Here is a 22665-nt window from a genome sequence, read left to right as displayed (position 1 = left end):
AAAAATCGTTGTTGGTTCTCCGGGCCTGAAGGTAAACCCTTTTCAAACTACTTCTAGCCCAAAATCTTTGACAAAGGACAACAGCGAGAGGATTATCAAATATGTTTACGCCATAAAAGATGGATCACTACTTTATTTCCGCCTAAACGTTAATTTTGAAGCTAGCTTGTTTTCAATGTGATTTATCGGATCAAATGTTATCCGTTCTTCTATTTGCCTTAATTGAATAAACACGAATCACACAAACAGTATATAAGACAAACTTAACATTTGTTTTTAGTTTAAACCTCTTCTAAAATCCATTATTTTGACAATCCTTTGCACCGTGACGAATGCACCAGGCTCGAGGAGGATTTATCTTTGTCCTTCGGCCATCTTTGGTTCATTTTACTGTTTCCGGCGGAAGTGCTAAATGCATGGTGGCGAACTAGCCTAGCCCGACCCAATGAAGTGAAGGATAGCTGATAGCTACATGTCGTGATGAGAGTGTCAAGCATCTGGGGGATATTTATAAACAGGTGTGTGCTTACATCGAGTTATTTTGCCCCGTTTAGATGTAATGGCGCCAAAAATACAGCTGTCAGTCTACGAATAATTTCAGTATAAAAGTCCACCAAAGGAAAGGTGCTAAAGCTAATGGTTAACATCATCTCGCTTTTTTTGCCAGCATTGTGCTTCGTATAAATTACCGTTGCAATTGTCTTGTATGCTGTTAGCATCTTAAGTTAATTGTAAGCGAGAATTCTAAAAACGGCTGTGTATTCAACCGGTTTTAGCAGCTGAGAGCAGTAGTTGTTGCTAATGTCATGCACGCTTGCTAACAATAGCTACATTCCTATGCTAGCTAATAAGCAACGAATTCTTGTTTTCTTTCACGCGGAGAATTACGGCGCAGATTTTAAGTTTAATTCATTAACTTAGGTTGAGAAATGTGTCATTTAGCAACATTTTCGTTTTTCGTTCCGTCTTTTACCAGGAAGAACCTGACATCGTTCATCTGCCCCCTCAAGCCCCAGAAACCAATGTCAAGTGGTTGAGATGATACTCCTTTAAATGGACTGACTCCAGTTGGAGAGGATCTCTGAATTGTCAGTAGGACATTACTTTGGAGGATCTGCAGGCCCACACTGGAGCATAAATGAACGAGGAAAGCGTTCAGAACCAGGCACCAGCCAGTGAGCCTGCAGAGAATGATGAGGGGGAAAACACAGATAACATCAGCCCTGAAGCAGAAAATACTTCTGCGGAAGTCCCTGCACCCTCCGCTGAAGTCCCTGCACCGTCTGTGGAAGTCCCTGCCCGTAGTGATGCCACAGAGGAAAACCTCAGCTTAAGCCCCGCTGTCGAAGAACCTGTAGCAAGAGTCAAAGAGGAGAATAAAACTGTTGAGGCTGAGCCACCAGTGGACTGGTTTGAGCCACTTGAAGATGATGATGCCCACAGCTTTGGTGGAAATGACCCAGAGGAGGAAAGCTTGGCTGGAGAAAGTGAGAGGAGTGAGAGTATTGCAGGCAGCGAGAAGACCAGGAAAAAGATGTTTCAGTAGGTTAATAATTACTACTCTGTTTTTAATTTTTAGTAGTTAAATTGTCAAGCACTGTCTCACAGCAAAGCTGAAGGATAAAGGTAAAACTCCAATGTTTGTCACTGTAATGATGTAAACTCACTTAGATAGCATAAGTGTTTTTACAGAATCTAGCAAACATTCTCTTTCAGTTTTTTTTTTCATTCCATTTTTATCATGTACTTTTAGGCTTCAAGTCCCTCGGCGTAAGCGAACACATCCTGATGAGGGATGGGTGGATTGGCCGTCGCTTGGGGACGGTTGGAAACGCAAAGAGGTTGTCCGACGCTCTGGCTCTAGCATTGGTCAGAAGGACGTTTACTACATGAGGTAAGTGCAGATTTTCTTGGCTGATGTTGCACAGAAACTGATGAAAATTTGTGTTGGCTGCGCATAATAAGTGTGGCTAAGATGCACATTTCTGCATTGCCCACACGTATTCAAGGGTAAATGATGATGCTGTTGGCATGTATTAATCTAGCAGCAACCCTAACCCTTCCTCTGGGTTCATGCATCCACAAAAAAGTTCAACACTGGTTGCACATATTTTAAAAATTACAAGCGAATAGTCACTTTTAATTTATTTTATTTTATTTTTCCAGCCCATGTGTGTTTGTGGGAAATATTGTCAATAGGAAGTCAGCTAAGTTGCTGGAATTCACACTAAGTGCAAAAAGGAAAAATATTAAACTTAAGATGAAGTTAAACTAGTTCCCGTCTCTTGTTTTAAACGGTCTTTCCTAATTTCTCATCTTTAAAAAAAATTGTTTTTAAGTTTTTGGTGAAAAACACTAACAGGAAACTGGAATAATAAACTACTGGTAATCAAGAATTCGTCAAAATAAAACTATTTTATAAGTTCTGATTTAAATGTAAACATGTTCAACATTTGAGCTGCTGGTAAAATTATGATGATTGCAGGTTTGCGTTCCTATAATTAGTTTGACAAGTGGATGAACCTGAAAATAAACATTTAAAGAAGAGCTGTCATTATTGGAATGCGGTACATTAGGACAGTGTTTTTCAACCAGTGTCCCGTGAGAGATGGTTTGGTGTGCCGCGGGAAATTACCAATTTTCACTTATCTAAAACATTTACCATCACTATGGTATCAGCTCTGTGTTCATCCAAACAGCCCTGATTTATTACTGGATAGTTTGGAATATGCAAGATGGTAAAATAAATATTTCTTCGATTCTATAAATGACTAATCAGAATGATGTTACCACAATCCAGCCACAAAACTAGCCTCAAACTCAGCTTTTAGAAAAGTCCCGCCCCCTTTAGCTGTCTCCGCCAATCATTGTTGGAGGCTTGATCACATGTCATCAATCTGACCAATCAGAAGTGGTTAACCTCCTCACTTCCTTGTTCCGATTCGACTCATAAAGTCTCTCAGTTCCAACAAAAATAAAAGCTAAAGCTCATGTTTAGCGGTGCAGCTTCCAGCGGGATCCGACGTCAGACAGTTTTAAAAAGTGAACAAAAGAATGAAGCTCAGAAACGACAGTATGCCGGCATCTGCGTAAGATTATGCACTACAGCCCCCATGATGCATTGGGTTAAGTGCGCGCGCTGGGTGGAGGGGTAGGGGCTTACACGTTCAGCAGCGCAAGAGCCAAATAGGGAAAGGGAGATAACAACACAACACGTAAAGAAAATGAGAGACCTTAGAAAAGAAGAAAAAAAACTGGAACCATTTGACTTTTCTTGATAGTATGAAGGAACAGAGTCTGCAGGAAATATTCTATATGTATATATATTCTGTATATATTTATGGCTCCACAATTAACCTGTGCAGACACCTGAGAACTGAGAGAATCTTCTCTAAAACAGAGCAGATCATCACTGAGAGAAGAAAGCAGATTACATCCTCAAAGCTGAAACTCTTTCGTCTTTCTTAATGTCAATGTGAATAAAAGTCTTGATTTAGTGGTTTTTGCACAATTTAATTTGTATTTGGGTTGTGGTTGCAGAGTTTTGTGTTGTTCACTTCAAATGTGTTTAAAAAGAAAAAAGCTTGAAATGTGTAGAGTTAAAAACTGAATAGTTAATTGTTAGTTCTTTTACCATTAGTTTTGTACATTCTTTCTGTAAGGGATAAATAACAGCATATACATAATTTACACTTTATATGAATAAAAACATATTTACATCATGGATTTTGTGCATAATCTTATATAGTAGTTTATAATGAATCAAACAATGCAAACAACAACCTAAAAAGCCATTTGGTAGCCTAAAGAGCCGCTGTTTTAGGAAAACAAATGCAAAAGAATTGAATTTTGAGCTAGAATTCTCATCACTATTGTGGAGGGAAACAAGAAAAGAACGTTGTTTTTACTTTGTCTGATAGTTTTGGAAGTATTTAAAAAAAGAGAAAAAAAAACATTCATTAAAAACGGATTATTTAGAAGTATTTTTTTTTTTTTTTTTTTTTAATCATTCATTAATGATAGTAAATGTAGACTGTTTTGACGAGATATGCGTTTAGCTTGAGCAATTGATTAATGATACTTCCCACTTATATAAAAAAATGTACACTAGATTGTGGAGGGACTGTACATCAATACAGACTATTTTTTTGTACCTTTTTGGATGCTAGTGTGCCGCGGGATTTTTTTCATGGAAAAAAAGTGTACCTTGGCTCAAATAAGGTTGAAAAACACTGCATTAGGAGACTTTAGTTGTTTGTTTTTATTCTTTAGTCCGCGGGGAGATCGAGTAAGAAGCAGAGTGGAACTGGCCTCAGTGCTCACAATCGACTTGACACATTTTGAGTTCAAGACGGGCAAATTCTTCGAGGGAGAAGGGCAACCAATAAGAGCCCGAAATAGAGCGAAGGTATTACTGTCCACCTCTCTTATTGCATGTTTTTGTGTTTTGGTTTAACATTTTCTTTTGTCGCTGTAGAAGAAACCGCGGGAGCGCTCCTCTTCAGAGTCAAGCTGGTTAGACCGGGAGGGGGCGGACACCCCCGACTCCTTTCACAGACTCACCCCGAGCACCACGCCCAAACAGCAGAACAGTTTTTTGCTCAACAGCTCCACGGGAATGTTTAAGCAGAATTCCCGCACTGACCACAGCAATACGGAGGATAAAATCCGACTCCCTTTCCCCACGTCATCTCGACCGCTTCCGTCAATAAAAGGAGAGTTTGGGTCAGAAGACAGCATTCTGTGAGTTAATCCTTTTTTTTTTTTTTAATTATCAAACATGCCTGCTCAAAAACATTTGGACTGAACACTGTTGGTTTTCTCTACAGGGTTTGTGCCAAGTGTGGTATCTCCTTCACAGGTACATGGTATGACAAACAGAGGAAGAGGCCCTGCTGTCCCACCTGCTGGGGTGTGTTTTTGTTCAATTTAATTGATTTTAAGAAAAGTCTTCACATTAAATTATTATTTTTAAATAGCTCTGTTTGTGATGGCACCTTTGTTTCTCGTTTTACATTCCTGCAGCATCAAAGACAAAAGAACATCCAATGATACGTTTCAGGAAGGTAACTCATCAATTTATTCCCATGAAGTGAAATTCTACATCATGATCCAGTCATGTGACTGTGTTTTTTAAACTAAATGCTTCGTTGATGCTTCTGTGTAGTGGATTCCCTGTGGGCAGTGTGTGGGCTGTCACAACACAATCAACTGTGGGCAGTGTGCTAACTGCAAGCATGGACTGCAGAGCCCCGAGTCCAGGAGGCGCATATGCAGGAAACGCAGATGCATTTGTCCTATTCGCAAGGTGAACCTAATATATGAAATTATAGTTTCGTTTTTTTTGAAAGCCGTCGATTTTAAAACCTTATTATTTTTTTTCATTTCTAGAGCCCTGGAAGGAGGAACATCCAGCAACCTTACATCACAAGTCCAGATATTTGTGACGACAACTCCAGTTTCCAGGTAACAAAGCTGATGCGGGTGCATTGAAGGCTTTTCTTCAAAAAAATTAATCTGATTTCTAATGCAAACCTTTCACTTTTGCAGAATGAAGTTGCAGATTCGCAGGTACATTTAGTCATTTTTTTTTTAAATTGAATGGTTTCTATAAGTGTTGTTGTTGGGGAAAAAAAGTTCTTTGTTTCTCTATTTTAGCATCCAAGTTTGAAAAGCAGCGACACAGAGAACGTGTCAGTAAACGTGGACATTGATGATGATGACATGTCAACGGATGACGATGAAGACGTGAGTTTTTTTTTTTTTTATCCAGCATGCTTCATGCTCCCAAAAGAAAATATTACAAGTCTCGGATCTTAAAACTAGGTGTGTAACGGATCACAAAACTCACGGCTCAGATCTTTTTGCAGATCAGCAAAACCTGCAGTTACTCTTTTTTTTTTTTTAAAGCTTCAAAACACATAAATAAGTATGTCAAAACATATACATACAGGTACAAATGTATTAAACATTTTCTTATTGAGGCCTTTTTATTAAAATATTTGAAATCAAAATATTCTTATTTATAAAGCAGTCATCAGGATGTCTATTTGAGCAAGTCTATTAAGACATGGCATCTTGAAAAAAATTATATTAAAAAAAGTAAGAAATGTTAGAATTTTAAAACTTCAAACTCTTTCTACTGCAGTAAAACCCCTCCCGCTATTTACAGACGTGGCTAGTGATCCGTTAAACCCCTACTTAAAACTAACGGCTGAAATGAAACTTTTGTGTCATAAATGTCCACTGAACTGGTTTTGAGGACATTTTGAGGACACAATAATTATCAGTTTTTATTTCTCTATTTCCAATACAATAAGGTTTGGAAGGAACTTTTTTTTAAAACTCGACAGTGATCTTTAAAAAAAAAAAAAAAAATTCTAAGCCCCAAACTTCAAGTGTCGCATCTTTAACCCCTTAATGCCAATTTATGCAAATCTGCATCAAACACTTCTGCTACAAACCTACCTTATCTTAGCACCCACTTGAAATCTATTCTGGGGTCAAGAGTTTAAGGTCAAGTCTGAGTGAAAGTGAGACTCAAGTGTGACTCAAATCTGAGTCTCAAGTTCAAGTCTTCATCTCTTGGCCACTTCAGACAGATATGTCAAAGTTTCCTTGGATTTTACAAAGATTTTAGATTTAATCTCCAACACGCTCATGCAGCCAGTTTGAGATGCTCCAGAACCTCACAGCTTCCTGCAGAAGAGTGCAGTCAAAGTAATGTGATTACTCATTTCTTCTGCCAGCAGCACATACAGATTGGTTGTCGATCTTTCTGTGCAAAGTTGAGAATATTGTAGTAGCAGGTGTTGTTCTTGTCTGTGTTTCCGTCATACTTCTGAGTTTTCCAGTATTCCTGAAGATCATTGGATTGTTGTCAGACTGATTTATACACAACTAACATCATAAGCTCATTATCTCTTTTTTTCCTGTGTATTTGCTCCTAAACTCTCAGTTCTTGTCATTAAGTTTTGGAGTTTATGCTGTCATCTATCATCCCTTTAACATTGCTAGTTGTGGAGTAGCTGTGAAGTAAAACAAAACACGCCCTCAAGTGGAGAGAAAAGGGAAGAGCAAAATCATAAATGAATGTCTAGCAGTTTCTTTTGGCTAAATAGTTTTACACATTTTTGATACCTTTATAATTGACAGTTTATTGCCAAACGTACTCACCTATCCAAATTAGAGAATTCAGTCGCTTCCATTTTAACAGGTGTCTCAAATACTCACCCAGGCATGCAGCTTGCTGCTGCTAACATTGGTGAAAGAATGGGTAGTCTGCAGCAGTCTGCAACTTTCTATCACCTCCAAACTTCATTTGTCCCACATACTAGCTCAGAAATAGAGTGGACTTCCTGAAATGGGTTTCCATGACTGAGCAGCTGCATCCGAAGCAGTCTCCAAGCGCTGCAAAGGACAGATCCAGTGATGTAAAGCAGGTCGATTTAGCTCTCCCACTAGCTGTCCGGTGGATGCTTCTGGGTTTGGAACAGCTTTAGAATGAATTTGAGTTGTTAGGAAACTCGGCTGTTTCTGTGCATGTTTGAACTCTGCTCAAGTCAGTTTGTATGGATGCTGTCTGCAGTGGCACAGAAAGCGGAAGCGACGTTCCTGTGGCGAATGCAAGGCGTGCCTTTGCAGGAAAGACTGCGGCACATGCGATTTCTGCATCGACAAACCCAAGTTTGGAGGCAGCAACAAGAAGAGACAGAAGTGTCGTTTACGGCAGTGTCAGCGGCAGGCGATGGTAGGAGTCCTCCCGTCTCTGGTCTTACTGACTACTCATGTTGGAGTTCCTGTTTAAAATGTCCTGTCTTTATATTTGACAGAGACATTTGCTGCCCTATCAGATAGGAATAGGCGAGTACGGGTCAGACGGGCCTTTGCTGGCAGGCCGGTCCAGACCTCACTACACCTACAGTCGGAAGTCGAACTTTAATACCTACAAGGGATCACAGAGTGGCTTTGATTTGAGTGACAATGAGGATGAAGACAACAATTTACAACCTGTGAGTCTCTGTAGATGATGTGAACTCAGACGTCCTGACATGGTTGAATTTAATAATGATTTGTTTGCATTACTCGTGTTTTTATTCATAGAAGAGCTGGAGCATCGAGCAAGGCAAAGGGCCCAGACACTCTTTTGATATGAATATGAGAAACTCCCAGTCTATGCAGGTCTGAAAGCAGGTCTCTTGTCAGTTTTTGAATTTTTAACTGTTTTATGTCGTATTATAAAATGTTTTTTGTCTTTTTGCAGATAAACTACTCAGATTTGGGTTTGCAGAACGGTCTTCCAGACAGAGTTCCCCACATCAGCAACCATAACTATGCTCAAACTGTAAGTTTATCATTGTTACATCTTCATTAGGCACCAGTGAGGGTTATTTTATTTATTTTAAGTCCCTTACTTGAATTAGTGGAAACATGTTTCTCAATTTATCACAGTTAAGATATGAGCTCCATCAAGAACTTCAACTCTTCACTGAAATGCTAGTAAGCACCTTATAGGTTTTCTGGGTGATTCTTTACCTCTGTGTAGTGATCATCATCTTTCTCTTTGTTTAGGTGTCAGAATGTAAATATTTTTGTGCTAAAATTCTTAAAATATTTTGCCTAATTCTATTTAGAAGCAATTTAGCTCAAATATAGCTTTTATATGCTCTTTATTTATGCTTTATCACATTTATGAGCATTAGATTTTTGGTGGATTTTCACAAAAAATCATTTCTAATCAAAATATAAAAAAAAAATAACAGTTTTTAAAACTTTTAATTATTTTGTTTTGGTTCCGCTGTAGTCTAGTCTCTTTTACGCCTGGGCAATAATTCGATAGCGATTAATTCAAATTTGTTGTTTTAGACGATTTATATTTTTAAAAAAATATATTTTCCCAGCTCTTTGCTCTCTTGGGCTTCCGTAGTTCGGCATAAAGTCAGCCCGTCCGTATCTAGCAAAGCGCAGACATAAAAGCTGCAGCTAGCAGAAGAGCTTCTTCAGTGAGACAGAGAGAACAAGAAAAAAATAGTTTTAAGACAGCGATGTTGTCACACACTGACACTAGCATGCTACGAAACTAGCTTCTAATGCTAACGAGCTGTTTTTGTGTCTCCTGTGTGTAAACGCAGAGGATCGGTTCAAAGTCAGACGATGTTTTAGGACGAGGTGGATAAATACTTCAACAATAATTCATAGTGCATTTATAAAAATTGTGTTTTATAATTATAATAATACCAGACATGAATTCACTTGATGATGGTCTCTTTGTGAAATTACAGAGCCGATGTTGAGCTGAAAACACGTGTTTTTAAAAATAACACTCATGTAAATTTCTTAGTAAAATAATGTAATAAATGGTCCAATAAAGAATATGCTTTGGTGGCCAACTTGATTTGATAGATTAAGTGCAACTTTGTCTTCAAGCCAATTTCCCAAGGAAATGTTAAAATAAAATAAAATAGTTGTTGTTAAAAATATTCCGTCATTTGTAACCTTTGCTAAAGAGAGTAAACATAGGGGAAAAAAACGATTAAAATTGAATTTGGAATGAAAAAATTAGAGATTCGATTTTCTGGCCATATATCTCGTCTCTTTAGAGATATAACTATTTCAGTTCATCTCAATCAATTTAACATGAACCAGTACAGTAATCATGCAAATTCAGAGAAATACACCCGTCCCAATAACGGTTATCCTAAATCATTTTGTTTCAGGCCCATATTCTCACACTTGAAGATGTGGCACAAATTTCAAGATGTTGTAATAGTAGATCACATTAAACCAGATGAGTAAAAAATATATGAAACCACAGGTTAAGAAGAGATTACTGTTATGGTTACTTACTGAAAATCAAACCAGATGATTATGAATTTAGGATTTGAAGAGAAATAGATTTCTGATGTCCGAAGGAAGGTAGCAGAGTGACTGAAGCTCAGCTCCTCGTGGTGGTGAGACAGACATGAGTTAATAGATATGGAGGAGGTAAAAGTGCAGAAGGGAGTGGAAATGTATGGGAGATCTGAGAGATACGGAGAAGTGAGGCTGTAAATCGTCTTGAAAGTAAGCAGAAGTATTTTGAAATAATTTCATAGCTTTCCTGGGAGCCAGTGTTGCTGGTGGAAACGAGATATGATGTGATGGATGGAGGAGGATCATACATTATGAAGAAGCTTACCAAAGAGAGGAGAGTTTTAATAATCCAGACAAGTGATGAGGCTGAGAATAGGGTAGTGGGGGGATAAGGGAAGCTGTGAATGTTGTACAGGTGAAAGGATGCATGCCAGGTACTGTTACTAATCTGAGACTGAAAAGATAGATGATAGATGGACTCTTAACCGCAGGAGAAATCGAGAAGTTGTGGATAAAAAAGGGAAATGTTTTGGTTAGTGTGGATTTGGAACAGCAATTCTATCACTATAAAGTTTAAAAGTACATTTCTAGGGAAATATGATTTATTGCTGCTGAGCAGTTCAAAATGGAAGGAGGATGAAGAGCTGGATGTCATCCGCTTGATATACACAAGATATTGTCGATGGCTGGTAAATAAACTATAAAGAAATGGGTCCCCTGGACTAAGCCCTGAGGAACACCTGAAGTAAAACGGAAAGCATTGAGCTTGAAATTTTTTGTGGAATGATCCAAGTTCAGCCTGAGTGGTTAGATTTAAACCAGGCTGTCATGGTAAATGGCGACAAAAGCCGTGCTCAGATTAGAGAGGACGAGCAATGACAAGTAGTCCCGAATCAGATGACCTGAAGAGGAAAATACCCAAAAAAATGGAATCAAGGTGCGGATTAATCTGTAGATTTTTTTCAGTTAAAGGAGATATAAAAGAATTACAAAATGCTTTTGGTTAGATTAGAAGCTGTGGAGATTATCTTAAACAGTGAAATAGTGACCTGGAGTCATTAGTCTGATTTAATTTGATCAATACAGGCCTTGTATTGTAATATTGATCACACTGACCTTCCATACCAGGCTATACAACATATGATGGGCAGTCTTAATGTTGTGTTTTTTCCAATCATACCTCACATTCCTCTTTTGTTACAGGTTAGAATGAATTTCACCAACACCTTTAGAAAAACATGAATGTCAGACATTGGATGTCGAGCACTAGTGTCTGTAGAGACAGGATGAAGCACCAGAATGCATCTTCTGAAGTCTATGCATGATTGCTGCCGTACTTGCCGTCCTTCCAACATGTTATCTCTGGAACTTTTGTCAATATTACCTTTCCCAGCTGCCCGAGGAGCCTCCCTTTGTTTCAGTCTGGCTTCATGGATGCCCAGATGTTCTGTGGCTCATCTTTAATTTTTGATCTACCGCTCATTCGTCTTTCTCCTTCAAAGACAGGATCTGACTGATCCTCATAGTGTCAGATCTCCTTCTTCTCATCAGTGGTGTTTCATTTGATTATTTGGATCAGATGTGCTCCACCAATGAGAAGTTCTGTTGAGGAGATTGTTAGGAAAAGAAGCAGGTCAGTGACCCTTAAGGCCTGGATTTGGAAATCCCTGATCTAGATCATCATCAAAAGCTTCTCTCTCCTCAAAAATGAACTTTGGGGCCCTTTAAGAAGAAAATCTTCCGATAAGGAATCTCACTCATATATTTATAAATATTGGGGTGGGAATGTGGGAGGGAGGTAGTGTTGGTGCTTGGGGTTGGCAACAATGTTGATCCTTGTGTGTGTGAACTGCAGATGTACAAACACACACCTCCCTCTCTGTCCTGTGTGGAAGTATTCACTCTGGAACTACATCTTCTCCTTACTTCTGTTTAGTTTCTGTCAACCTGCTTTTTTCATTATTTTTTTTTTAAGTGAAGGTTAATTTTTCCTTGATATGAATCACAAGCCACAATCTAAAGTGTAAAAAAACCCTTTATAGTCTGTATTGACAATATAGAGTCATTCTTTTCAAGATATTATAAATAAGAATTAAATAAACCAAAGAAAAAATATTTTATTTCTACCTACCCAGTGTGAAACCTGGAAAACAAATTGCTATCCTGGAACCAATTAAGGGAAATTGAATAATTTCCCACATTATACCTGATGATCTTTCACTAGTGTACACACTGGTTAAAAACAGTGGTGTAATCTAAATATTTAGAGAATACGCAATGAGCCATTTACCCATTTGCCAAACCAGCTGGAGCAGAGGGTTGCTGGAGCCTATTCTAGCCACCGTCAGGCGAAGGTGGGGTAGAGTCTAATGCAGGGGTGTCCAAATCAAGGCCTCAAGGGCTGGAGTTCTACATGTTTTTTAACCAACCCTCTTTTGAAGCTCCGTATTGGCTAAACGCACCTGATCCAGGTAATCAACAGCAGATGAGGCAGAATTTCTGGAAAACAGCAGGAGGCTGACCCTCGAGGCCTGGATTTAGATACCCCTGCCCTCATGGTTTGCCAGTCCATCGAAAAGAATTAAATATTTGATTTGGAAAAAAAAATGGTTGGTCTACAGAACCAAATACCATAGAAGGATTAAACAGAATGTTATTTTTGTAAAAAATCTGATCAGTTGATTTTCTTTGTTTGTATTTATTTATTTTTTTATTGATTTTAAAAAAGTCAAATTTTAGCTTATTTTTTAACCAACTCCAAGTAGAAAGCTGAAATATAACCACCAGGTTTTGGCTGTACAAACAACGGCCGTCATGGTCCCACAGTAAAAAAATAGCTTTCATTATCCTGTGAAAGTTTTTCATCTCACTGACGTCAGACGCTAGTAACTTGCAAATAAAAGTTGGATTATAATATAAATTTTTCGGGCAATCAAAATAACAGTAATGCATGTGCAGTACACTCAACAGAGGTTTACATCCATACAAAGATACGTTAGACATAGCATAATTAGGCATCAAATTATAGATCGCTTGAAAGGAAGTTGAAGAAATAATAACATTCATAGATGTGCAGATGTAGAATTTTCTACAAGTAAATGCATCCTTTTGTTTTTTCACAAAGTCTCTTTTATTATTAAAGCTGATTTGAAGGTTTTGGATGCTTTAAAAAACGAAGAGATTGTTTGGTGCCTAGTCACCAAACTTTCTTTTTTTTTTTTGCTCCTTGTTTCGCTCTGCTTCTTGTCTGCTTTTCATCTTGTTCTCGTCCTAGTAGCTCGATCAGATTAGAAACGTTCAAGACACGACAGCAAAAAGCTCAGGGTTCTGTCCAACATCATGGGCAAAAGTTTCTTAAACTTATGTTTAGAAAGATTGTTATAGTTAATTTTTCCAATTTTTTGCAAATTTAATTTTATGACTGAAAAGAGATCTATGAATTAATCAAAGAAATGAGAGCGAATAGTCTCTTTCCATGATTTCCAATAATTCCAACTTTTTTGCAAAACTTCTTATTTTGAAAATATCATACACTTTTAAACACATTTATCAAAGGCTCATGCTGTCCAGATGTGGCCCCTGAGACAATAGATGAAGTTTGTAGCTGAAGGCAGCAGTGAAACGTTCTGTTTAGTCATGTGAGGTTTCAAATTGTAGCTTTAAAACTGTAAAAGTGAAACCGCCGGTGTGATGTGGTTCACATTTACGAGTCTCTGCTCATTACCTTGTTTTAGCCTCAAACATTTAAGATTTAAAGTCCTGTTTTTATGTCAAATAATCAACAGGAGGTTTGAATTTTCATTCCTCCCAGATCGTTATCACCCTTCAAGGATTTTAAAAGCACCTTTTGTTTCTGCATGAAGGAAAAATGTGGCAAAGAAACGATACTGAAATGTATTTTATTAGCAGATTGTCTATCCAATTTTTCTTCAATCCAGTTTTTCACATCTGTGAAAAACTGCAACGGCAGCACTTTTTTATTTTTAGAGACATTAACCTTTTTTCATCACATCACTGGCTCCCAAAAGGCTTTTAGTGTAGAAATATGTGTTTGTTGGCTTGCTGTGTCCTTTAAGCAAAAATGAAAGAAATTGATCAAATTCTTTTAAAAGTTCCTAAAAATGATTTACTCTTTGGATAATCTACATGATTCAAAGCACGTTGATCGAGAGTGAAAACAGGACAAAATGTAGAATGTCTCAAATCCTTTTAAAAGGGTCGTAAAACGTCTGGGTCTCAATAGCGAAAAGTAAAAGAACAAGGAGAAGCTCAAACTTTCTGCATGGTCCTGTAATTGTCTGCAGCTGATGTTCTTTATGAGGAGCATAATAAAAGGGAAGCGTGGAGCTAAATCAGTTTTGATCTTTAATTGCAAACTCATGTTTGAGTGTAAAGCTCTGAGACGGTGTGAGGCTGTGCCGTTTTGCTTGTGCTGCACTTATACTCTAGTTTTATCTGCATTTTGAACACTGAGCTGTTTAGTTTTGAGATTCCCTTATTTTCCTATTTAATTATTTTTGTTTTACTTTCTGCTGCCAAACCAGATGACAAAACTGATTTAAGACAGTTCAACTTTTTAAACCCCATTGAAAAAAATAAAGGAATTTATTTTTTTATTTATAAAATAAAGTATGTGAAATCTTTTCTGTTGAAAATTGTGGGATTATTATAATTTTAATGACAGGTTTGCAAGATTTTTTATTTTTATTTTAGAAACTTTATTTCTCTTGCTCCACCCAGACATAATTATGGCCACAACTGTCAGAACAACACATCATGTAATCATCAGTTGGCGTTCAGAGGGTGAAGCGTCCAGCAGGATCACTTTCATTTAGGAGAAAACACTATAGAAACCAGTCTGTTCAAGTCCACATTTTTAAAGCTGAGAAAAAAGTCTAAATTAAATGTATACATTTCAGAATAAATCTTATTTCAGAATAAAGCATAGTAATGAGGATATACAGAAAGTTTGTACTTTTAGGTGTACCTCAATTTCTGTACAAAATTGACAAATCATTTGTTTTTTATCTCAATCTAAATGAGAAAAACATTGCGTGCTTAAATCACACCAATTATGTTTTCATGTTTTATTGATATTAAAGATTTAAAGCTTAAAACGCAAAAAATCATAACTGTTCGTGTCCCAGACTACATTAGTCTTTTTTGACCAAAGAGTGTGGTTTGGTGGGATGGCTGACTTTCCAGTTCTGGACTTCCTTCCGGCTATTGATTTTTAGCAGTCATCTTGTCTGCAACCACATCCTCCTCAACACAACACATTTCTTTTGATTTCACTTCTCAAGTTACGTACACCGGACTCATGGTTAGCCTGTGGTGTTCACACTGGACGAGCAGGGAGGGGCTTCTTTTTCTTCTATCTCTTTTGCTGCCGTTTGGTGGTACATGACTGCCACCTACAGTTGGAAGAGGCTTGCTGCAACATGAGAAGCAGTGCAAATCTTGGGATTCTTGCTCCAAACTTTTTCTTTCACAGCTCTATTCTGATATATGAAAGACTTGGTGTTATATAGTTTGGGCATAACCTCAAATATTATTTTCTCCTCCATGATCAATTTTCAAATGTTTTTCATGCTACCCATACCTCACTACCAAATCCAAGTCCCTGATTTGTCCAAATTTGACCTGTTTCAACACGCGTTCAATGGCCATGTTTTTTATGTACAGCCGTTATAAGAACTTGCATAGTTAAGTGTAAATGTTATAGTTTTGAGATTGGAAACCCAAAATGTGCATTTATATGCGTTAACCAAGACTTTTCACTGGAGGTGGCCTCTTGAACTTGCTGAGGGTGGTGTAAACGTGGCTTTACCTTACTGAGGACTAGTTAATGCCTTTTTTGGGTTTCAGCTTAGAAATGTTGGATCAACTTTCCAAATGAGACTGTCAGGAAAACCTACTGAGATTTATGAAGAGCCAACCTTTTCTTTGTGCTTGAATTCCATTCCTTTTTTAAATCCCAAGACTCATTTGTGTTTATTAAAACTTTTGATTTAAGTGTTATTTTACATGGTGGAAGAGTAGAATGGTCCAGCTCACATCTCTTTGATCTAGGACTTTAATTCTGGAGCTCAGTGGTTCATTTGGATTATTGACATTTGTATTTGAGCTCGTTTATTTTTTTATGTTTTTTTGTTTTGTTTTTATTAGCTGATTTAGTTATATGGTTCGTTGGTGTTTTTATGTAGCTCCCACAAGCCCACTGGGGTTCAGAGAGATCACGCCCAAGAAAAGATCAGATTGACGATGATGATGATGAAGATGAGGAGGAAGAAGATGATGATGAGGAGGAGGAAGAAGATGATGATGATGAGGAGGAAGAGTTACCAATGGTAAGTGTCTGGCTAAAAGGATTTGAAGACGACTCTGGAGCCTTCTTTTTCACTTTTATGTTCTCTCCAGATCACACAGATTTTCAGTTTGGCTGAAAACTCTTTTGGGGGTAGTGCAGACATGGACAACCAGCTGATCAAACTGCTGCACGCCCTGCGATCGTCTGTGTTGCCAATACTATGGTACGCTATAATGGCAGAGGGCCCCCAGCTGCAGCTCATCCAGTGCTCGAAGCAGTCCAGCATGTCGGACACCATCGTGGTGATCGACCCCGGCTTCTGCTACCAGGTCACCGTCCAAAAGCAGCCTCTGCTCGCCACCCACCCGCTGTATGACAGCTTCCCGGCTCGCCTGACCAGCGTGAGTGAAATAGTGAGCCTGCTGTTGGGTCTGGAGAAGTACACTGTGTGCCATGGAATCCCCTCACGAGAAGCATTACCTCACAACGGCCCCGTCATTCTGGAGCGCGCGTCGACCTGCGACTTCCTGGTTAAGAAGAACGAAGAAGTCTGTGAGAACTGCAGATCTCTTTGTGGATTCTCAACTCACTGAGACATCACTACAGATTTTTCCTCGTGCCATTTTCTTTTTTTCTAATAATGAAAAACACAGTCTTACCTCTGTACTGTTGATCTGAGGAACCACCAAAGGCATTCCAGGCGCTGTGTGAGTACACCCTGCCCTGTTTTGTTCCCGCCTCCTCCCTATGACGTTTTATCTAGGGAGTTTCTACAGCACTGCTTGATCTTTTTTCCTACCTGAGGAATGTCCCTTGTTCTCTGGTAACTCCAAACAGATTTTAGTGGCTCTCAGTTTTTGTTTTGTAGCACTCAAATAAAGTTCAAGTCAACCCTCTTGTGTTTTCAGCAGCTGCACCACCACCGGATGACGTGTTTGTTCATTAGAGCCATGGAATTATTTCAACGAAATGACAATTGTCAAATTTAGATTAACTTTTACGTTGTATAGTAACTTATTTGCCCAACTTTCTAAATTATTTAGCTTTTTTTTATATAATAGTCAAATTTGTACTTTAAATTTAGGGAACTTTATAATATTAAAATCCATAAATTAGTAGCTCCCAAAATTAAATGTTTCACAAAAAATTTTTTTTCTATATTTTTGTTGAAATTCCTAGTAAATTAATACATCAGTTCAAAATGGGGCAGCTCTTAAGGTAAAAAAAGAAACATATTTCCTTAAGTGTGTAGTTTCTCTTTTTTTTTTTTTTAATCCACGCGCTTTTATTTCCAAGAGATGATAATGTGAGACATTGATCATTTCTCTGGCAGTTTGGCAGCACGTTTGCTGCGACTGTCGACTTCCATCAGGGTCAGAATCTTCAAGTGAAGGTGCTGTTTTAGTTCTGTCATCACATCAATGCTACTGTTTGACTTCAACGTGTCAAAATCACCTCCACCTGCCTCCCTTCTGTTTTGGGATGTCTGTGGAGAAACGTTTTATTTTTGGGTTATGTGACATTTTACGCAATACGAGAACATACATATTTTTTAATTATAATTTAAATGTTTGTGTAAGGTTTAAGGGTTAAGTTTTTATGTCATTTTTGGAATTAAAGCTTATTTGATGGTTTGGCTCAGTTTTCTATTGACCACTGTTTTATACATCATAAAATTCTTAAAAACACGATCACAATCTTAATTACTATTTGTTTAAAGGCTCCTATTTTTATGTAAGTGGTGAAAACTGAATTCTGTGACTGATTTGTTTAAAATAGGTTTTTGGTTCTTTTTAAATTTCCTTGTTTCTTTTAATTCCTTTAGTTTTTTGTTTGTCTTTAGCAGCTTTACAACAAATCTAAAAAGCTCAATATTGAACTTGAGAAAATGTATCAAATTTACTGTCTTTGGGAAGTTTTCCTCTTGCCCAGACACCACCGAATAATTCTCCTAGGAGGACATTTGTCAGATTTTGATTCTGCATGTCGTCCCACTGCTCAGCATAGATACACTTCAACTTTAATAGACACAAAGTACATTCAAAACTCTAGGAAATCTTGAGATTTATTTTTTTAAACTTTTTTTTTTCCAGAATGGTGAGGAAAATTAGTATTTAGCTTCTACAAACAAGCAAGAACTATGTCCCACACAGACCTGCTACTTCCTGTTTTAGAAACTCTTCTGTCCTTCACTTGCTAGTACCTATAATTTTGCCTCCTGTTTGAACTGGTTATCTTTGAGTGACACCTGTCCACACCATCAAACAGTCATAGTATTTTTTCACCGGAGTCAGAAACTCTAGTTCGAACAACCACTCCAATGATATTTAAATGCTTTAGAGTCGGCAAGTTTTTATGTCCGTTTGCAGTGCCTGCATAAAAACAGAAGCATAAAAAACAATCAGGGACTCTGACTTGGTAGTGATGAATGGGTAGAGTCATTTTCAATACATGCAAATTTCATCTTTTTGAAAATAAAGCATACAAAGAAATTCATTATTGGTTTTGTGCCTGGCAGGAACTTTGACACAAAATCTTTTCTATATTGGAGCAGAACTATAAAATTAACAAGATTTGCACCACTTTGACATTTTGCATCAAGCGTCTTCCAACTGTAGGCATATATGTGCTAGTATCGGGTAGTAACAGATCTGTATGAACACCCTTTAGTATGGCGTGTAGTTTGAGACTGCAACGTCAAGACCAAAGAGCTGTCAAAGGACACCAGGGACAAAATCGTACACTTTAAGACTGGGATGAGGCAACCAACAAGAAGGAAGAGATCAATTGGTGTGTTAGAAAATGGAAGGAATATAAAATCACTGACCCTACACCTGGGGCTCCATGCAAGATCTCAGCTGATGGGATACAAATCCTCTTAAGATGGTGAGCAAAAGGGGCAGAAGTACTCTGGGGAACTGGAAGAGAGCTGTGAGTTCTGGAGGACTGGGAGAATGTCATGTGGTCAGATGAGACCAAAATACTACTCCACCTAATACTACCCCACTCACCATGCTTGGAAGAATCCTGAGTTTCATAACAAGAATGTGAAGTATGGGGGTGGAAACATCATGATTGGGGCCATGTTTCTGCAAAGGAGACAGGATGACTGTTCCATATGAAGAAAATGATGAGTTGGGGGGTGTCATCATAAATGGAGCAATTTTGATCTAAAACATCCATAAGTGTGGGCTGCACGGTGGCGCAAGTGGTTAGCGCTCTTGCTCTTGCCTCACAGCGTGAGGTTCGAATCCCGGCTGGGACCTTTCTGTGTGGAGTTTGCATGTTCTCCCCGTGCATGCGTGGGTTTTCACCGGGGACTCCGGCTTCCTCCCACCATCCAAAAACATGCTTCATAGGTTAATTGGTGACTCTAAATTGCCCCTAGGTGTGGATGTGAGAGTGAATGTGTGTGTGATTGGGGCCCTGCGACGGACTGGCGACCTGTCCAGGGTGTACCCCGCCTTTGCCCTTCAGTAGCCGGGATGGGCTCCGGCACCCCGCGACCCCGAAAGGGAAGAAGCGGTCAAGAAGATGGATGGATGGAACATCCATAAGTGTACTAAGGATGAATTGAAGTTTCATTTCCCAGCATGACGTCTCACGGTTCTGTAGTCCTCAAGCCAGTTTCTGACTCTCAATCCAGCAGAGAATCTGTGGACGCAATTGCCAGTCGGTGTTACTCAGGGCCAAAACATCACAGCTCTCGAGAAGATCTGCATGGAAGAATGGACCAAAATAGTGGTAACAGTGAATGCAAAGACCTATAGAAAATGACTGACTCCTGTTTTGACAACCAGGATCACAATGCAAAGTAATGTGGTGAACTTTTGTCATTGACTAAATACTTATTTTATATACCATTATACAAATTAGTTCTTTATAAATCATACAATGTGATTTCCCCAGATTTTCTTTTTACATTCTGTCTCTCGATTTCCTCTAAACACGACAACTTGTTGAATCTAATTTATTTTAGTCCTGTGTACTTCTGCATTTCACTACTACAAACATAGGTGAGTGGTGACAAGGCTAAACTTGGTTAGCAGAAAAATCAGCTCATTTGCACAACAGTAACTAGTTTTTCGCATAGTGTGAATCTTCTCTCCTTTCATCCAGCTATAAGAACTGAGGCTGAATGAGAGCATTTGTCATGCTGATTTTCTCATTTAAAAGCTGATTTTCCTGGAAAGCCTGGTTTTCTGATCCTTTATCCCGGTTACCGAAAAGCAGGTTTCTTGTTCGCATGACTTTTCAGATGCTAAAGTAAGGTGACGGTGACCTGGCTGCCTGCCAAGGACACAGACAGAAAAATGAGACAGTGGTAAACCAGTTAGTGCATTTCAGTGCACTTAAACACTCTCTTGCTCCATTACTGGTTTGCTCGTTTAAAGAATTAATGAGCGACTCACTGACTGTAACTGAACCACAAGAACAACCTATTTTGAAAGTCAATGTTACAATTCTGGTTCAAAACTTTGGAGTTTTCCCCTTCTTCTTGTGGTTTGAAAGCTCGGTGGCACAAATTTATTTTAAACTGCTGGTACATGTGTGTGAACAAACACCCAGACAACGTCTGGGGTTCAGTTAGATAATAGACAAAACCAATAATGCAAAGATAATTCACTAAAAAGAGCAGAGCAAACAGATTTTTGAGGACGAAAGGGGTTCTACTGCCACAACATTAAAAGCCCAGAAGTTTAAAAAGAACATCTTTTGTTATGACGTACTGTCAGAAGTTTACATTGGGGTTTCACAGAAGGTTTATTTGTTAAAGGAGTGAAGCTCAGAGTTGACAGAAGTCATAGATCATGGCACCACTAGGGTACTTCTGGGTAATTTACTACAATCTTAAATCAACACAGTAGAAACTAAAGATTTGGAGTGTAGCTGGAGAAACAGTGCGGCCACATGACCTGTTGGTTTGTATAGGGTGAGTTTAAGATGATACCAAGTAATGACGTCAGCTTTAACTGATTCTCAATGGGTTAATAAAGCCACTTTCAGTTCCACTGCAAATGATCTGGTCCAAAGTTCTTGGGAGTTTGTTACTTTTTGTTGGTGAACCGAAGCTCCACCTTCATCCCTCACTGTATCTGTTCACAACAGCTTTACGTCATACCTGTCACATACCTCAGGCTAATCTCTGTGTAAACTGTGCAGCTAGGTGTTCTCAGAAGCCACGTCACAAAGAAAAGACAAAAGCAAACTGATCCAGCAAAAGAGGTGTGATGAGACAGACTTCTTTCTCTAGACTCTGATGGACTCCACTGTTTAATTTAGTTCTCCTATGATTTTGTTTATGTTTGACCCATTTTTTTAAAAATCCTTTCTGCTCGTTTTTTTTTTATTATTATTTAATTTCCAATATTTTCTTGTCCTAAATATTAAATATTTGTTGTTAATCATAATCTTTCAAGTGTATCCTGACTCAGTACATGATAGACTTTTTTTCTGTTAATCTGAATTCCAGATAAAGTCCCTCCTATCTGACTCTCTTTGCTCTATTACATGACTCAGTTGAAATGTCAGAGGTCAAAGGTTAGGAGTCAGGAACAATTTAAAGAAAAACAGAATTAGGAAATCTGCGCATTTGCAGAACCCAACACAACCTTTGCCACAGCTATGTAAACCACACAAAATCAGATAAGAATGAGATCACTCTAAGTTGAACCACAAATAAAGATTTAAAAGGGCTTTAAGACTCTCTACTGAAAATCGTATTTTATTTTTTTCATCATGTTCTTGTAGCATTTTCTTATAATTTAAGGCAAATATAAAACAGTTTAAAATTAAAACTCTTTATGAGTATTTCTTTATTCAAATCATGATGGATCAGGAGAAGATGAAAACCCGCGGTTTGAAAAAACTCTGGTTTATGACATAGTAAGTGCAATGGATCTCCCTTCTCCACTGCCATTCTAAATCTTCCATTTGCAGGCAAATAGATCCATTAACGTCTTCCATTTTCCTCTTCCGAGCTGTCATCTGGCTCAAAACTGCATGAATGCGTAGCTCCAGTATTGTTTGCCACTTTTTTGCTATGGTAATTTTGGGGCTGTGAGGGGCTGTAAGCTAACGAGAGAGAGTGTAAGCAAAGGGATGCTGGGATATTAAAGTAGGGTTACTTCCGCACCAACATTCCAGCCCACAACCCAAAAGTACTCCTTCTGCTCTGCAGAAAATATATATATAAAAAAATTTAACAGGTTTAAAAACTGCAAAATCCTAATTAAAAGACCACTGGGAACGGTTTTACAATAGATAAAAACATGGTTGGAGTGAACTTAAAGTTACAATAATATGTCACACATAAAATTTAAAAATGATAATATGTAAGAGATAATTCCAGACAGAATTCACATTATCAGAAATGAACGCACCATACTCTGTTTGGCGTCAGACGCTTGCTTCAGCAAAGTACATTGTTTTCTGAAAATGCACACTTTGAAGGAGGGAATTATCTCACTTAAACCATGGTTACAGATAAATTAATGTGCATT

The 22665-nt window shown here is 38.2% G+C and overlaps 1 protein-coding gene across 6 annotated transcripts; it reads left to right on the top strand.

The window, feature by feature from the left end:
* Nucleotides 1-372: 372 nt before the first annotated feature.
* On the top strand, nucleotides 373-17796 carry mbd1b (methyl-CpG binding domain protein 1b). Of its 6 annotated transcripts, none has more exons than XM_024271176.2 (17): nucleotides 373-518; nucleotides 977-1542; nucleotides 1754-1894; nucleotides 4273-4408; nucleotides 4478-4743; nucleotides 4830-4912; nucleotides 5026-5066; nucleotides 5168-5308; nucleotides 5392-5466; nucleotides 5551-5571; nucleotides 5659-5748; nucleotides 7589-7750; nucleotides 7854-8012; nucleotides 8104-8181; nucleotides 8264-8344; nucleotides 16059-16202; nucleotides 16273-17796. In XM_024271176.2, the coding sequence occupies exons 2-17, from the start codon at nucleotides 1139-1141 to the stop codon at nucleotides 16753-16755; spliced, it is 2505 nt and encodes an 834-aa protein (XP_024126944.1). In that variant the 5' UTR covers nucleotides 373-518; nucleotides 977-1138; the 3' UTR covers nucleotides 16756-17796. The 6 variants fall into 6 exon arrangements, with proteins under 6 accessions (XP_024126944.1, XP_024126943.1, XP_024126940.1 ...); XM_024271175.2 differs by having other exon boundaries at nucleotides 7833-8012; nucleotides 8107-8181; XM_024271172.2 differs by having other exon boundaries at nucleotides 7833-8012.
* Nucleotides 17797-22665: the final 4869 nt, after the last annotated feature.

Source organism: Oryzias melastigma, linkage group LG5 (genome assembly GCF_002922805.2).
Source record: "Oryzias melastigma strain HK-1 linkage group LG5, ASM292280v2, whole genome shotgun sequence".
Classification (NCBI taxonomy): Eukaryota; Metazoa; Chordata; class Actinopteri; order Beloniformes; family Adrianichthyidae; genus Oryzias; species Oryzias melastigma.
The sequence above is the reverse complement of the archived record's forward strand: the minus strand, read 5'-3'. Positions and strand labels throughout refer to the sequence as shown.

What these genes read in the sequence shown, in the direction of transcription:
- mbd1b (XM_024271172.2), top strand. Translation starts at nt 1,139, where the DNA reads ATGAACGAGGAAAGCGTTCAGAACCAGGCACCAGCCAGTGAGCCTGCA. An exon ending in ATGAAGTTGCAGATTCGCAG is followed by an intron (nt 5,572 to 5,658) that starts GTACATTTAGTC and finishes TCTCTATTTTAG; the next exon opens with CATCCAAGTTTGAAAAGCAG. An exon ending in AGTGTCAGCGGCAGGCGATG is followed by an intron (nt 7,751 to 7,832) that starts GTAGGAGTCCTC and finishes TATATTTGACAG; the next exon opens with AGACATTTGCTGCCCTATCA.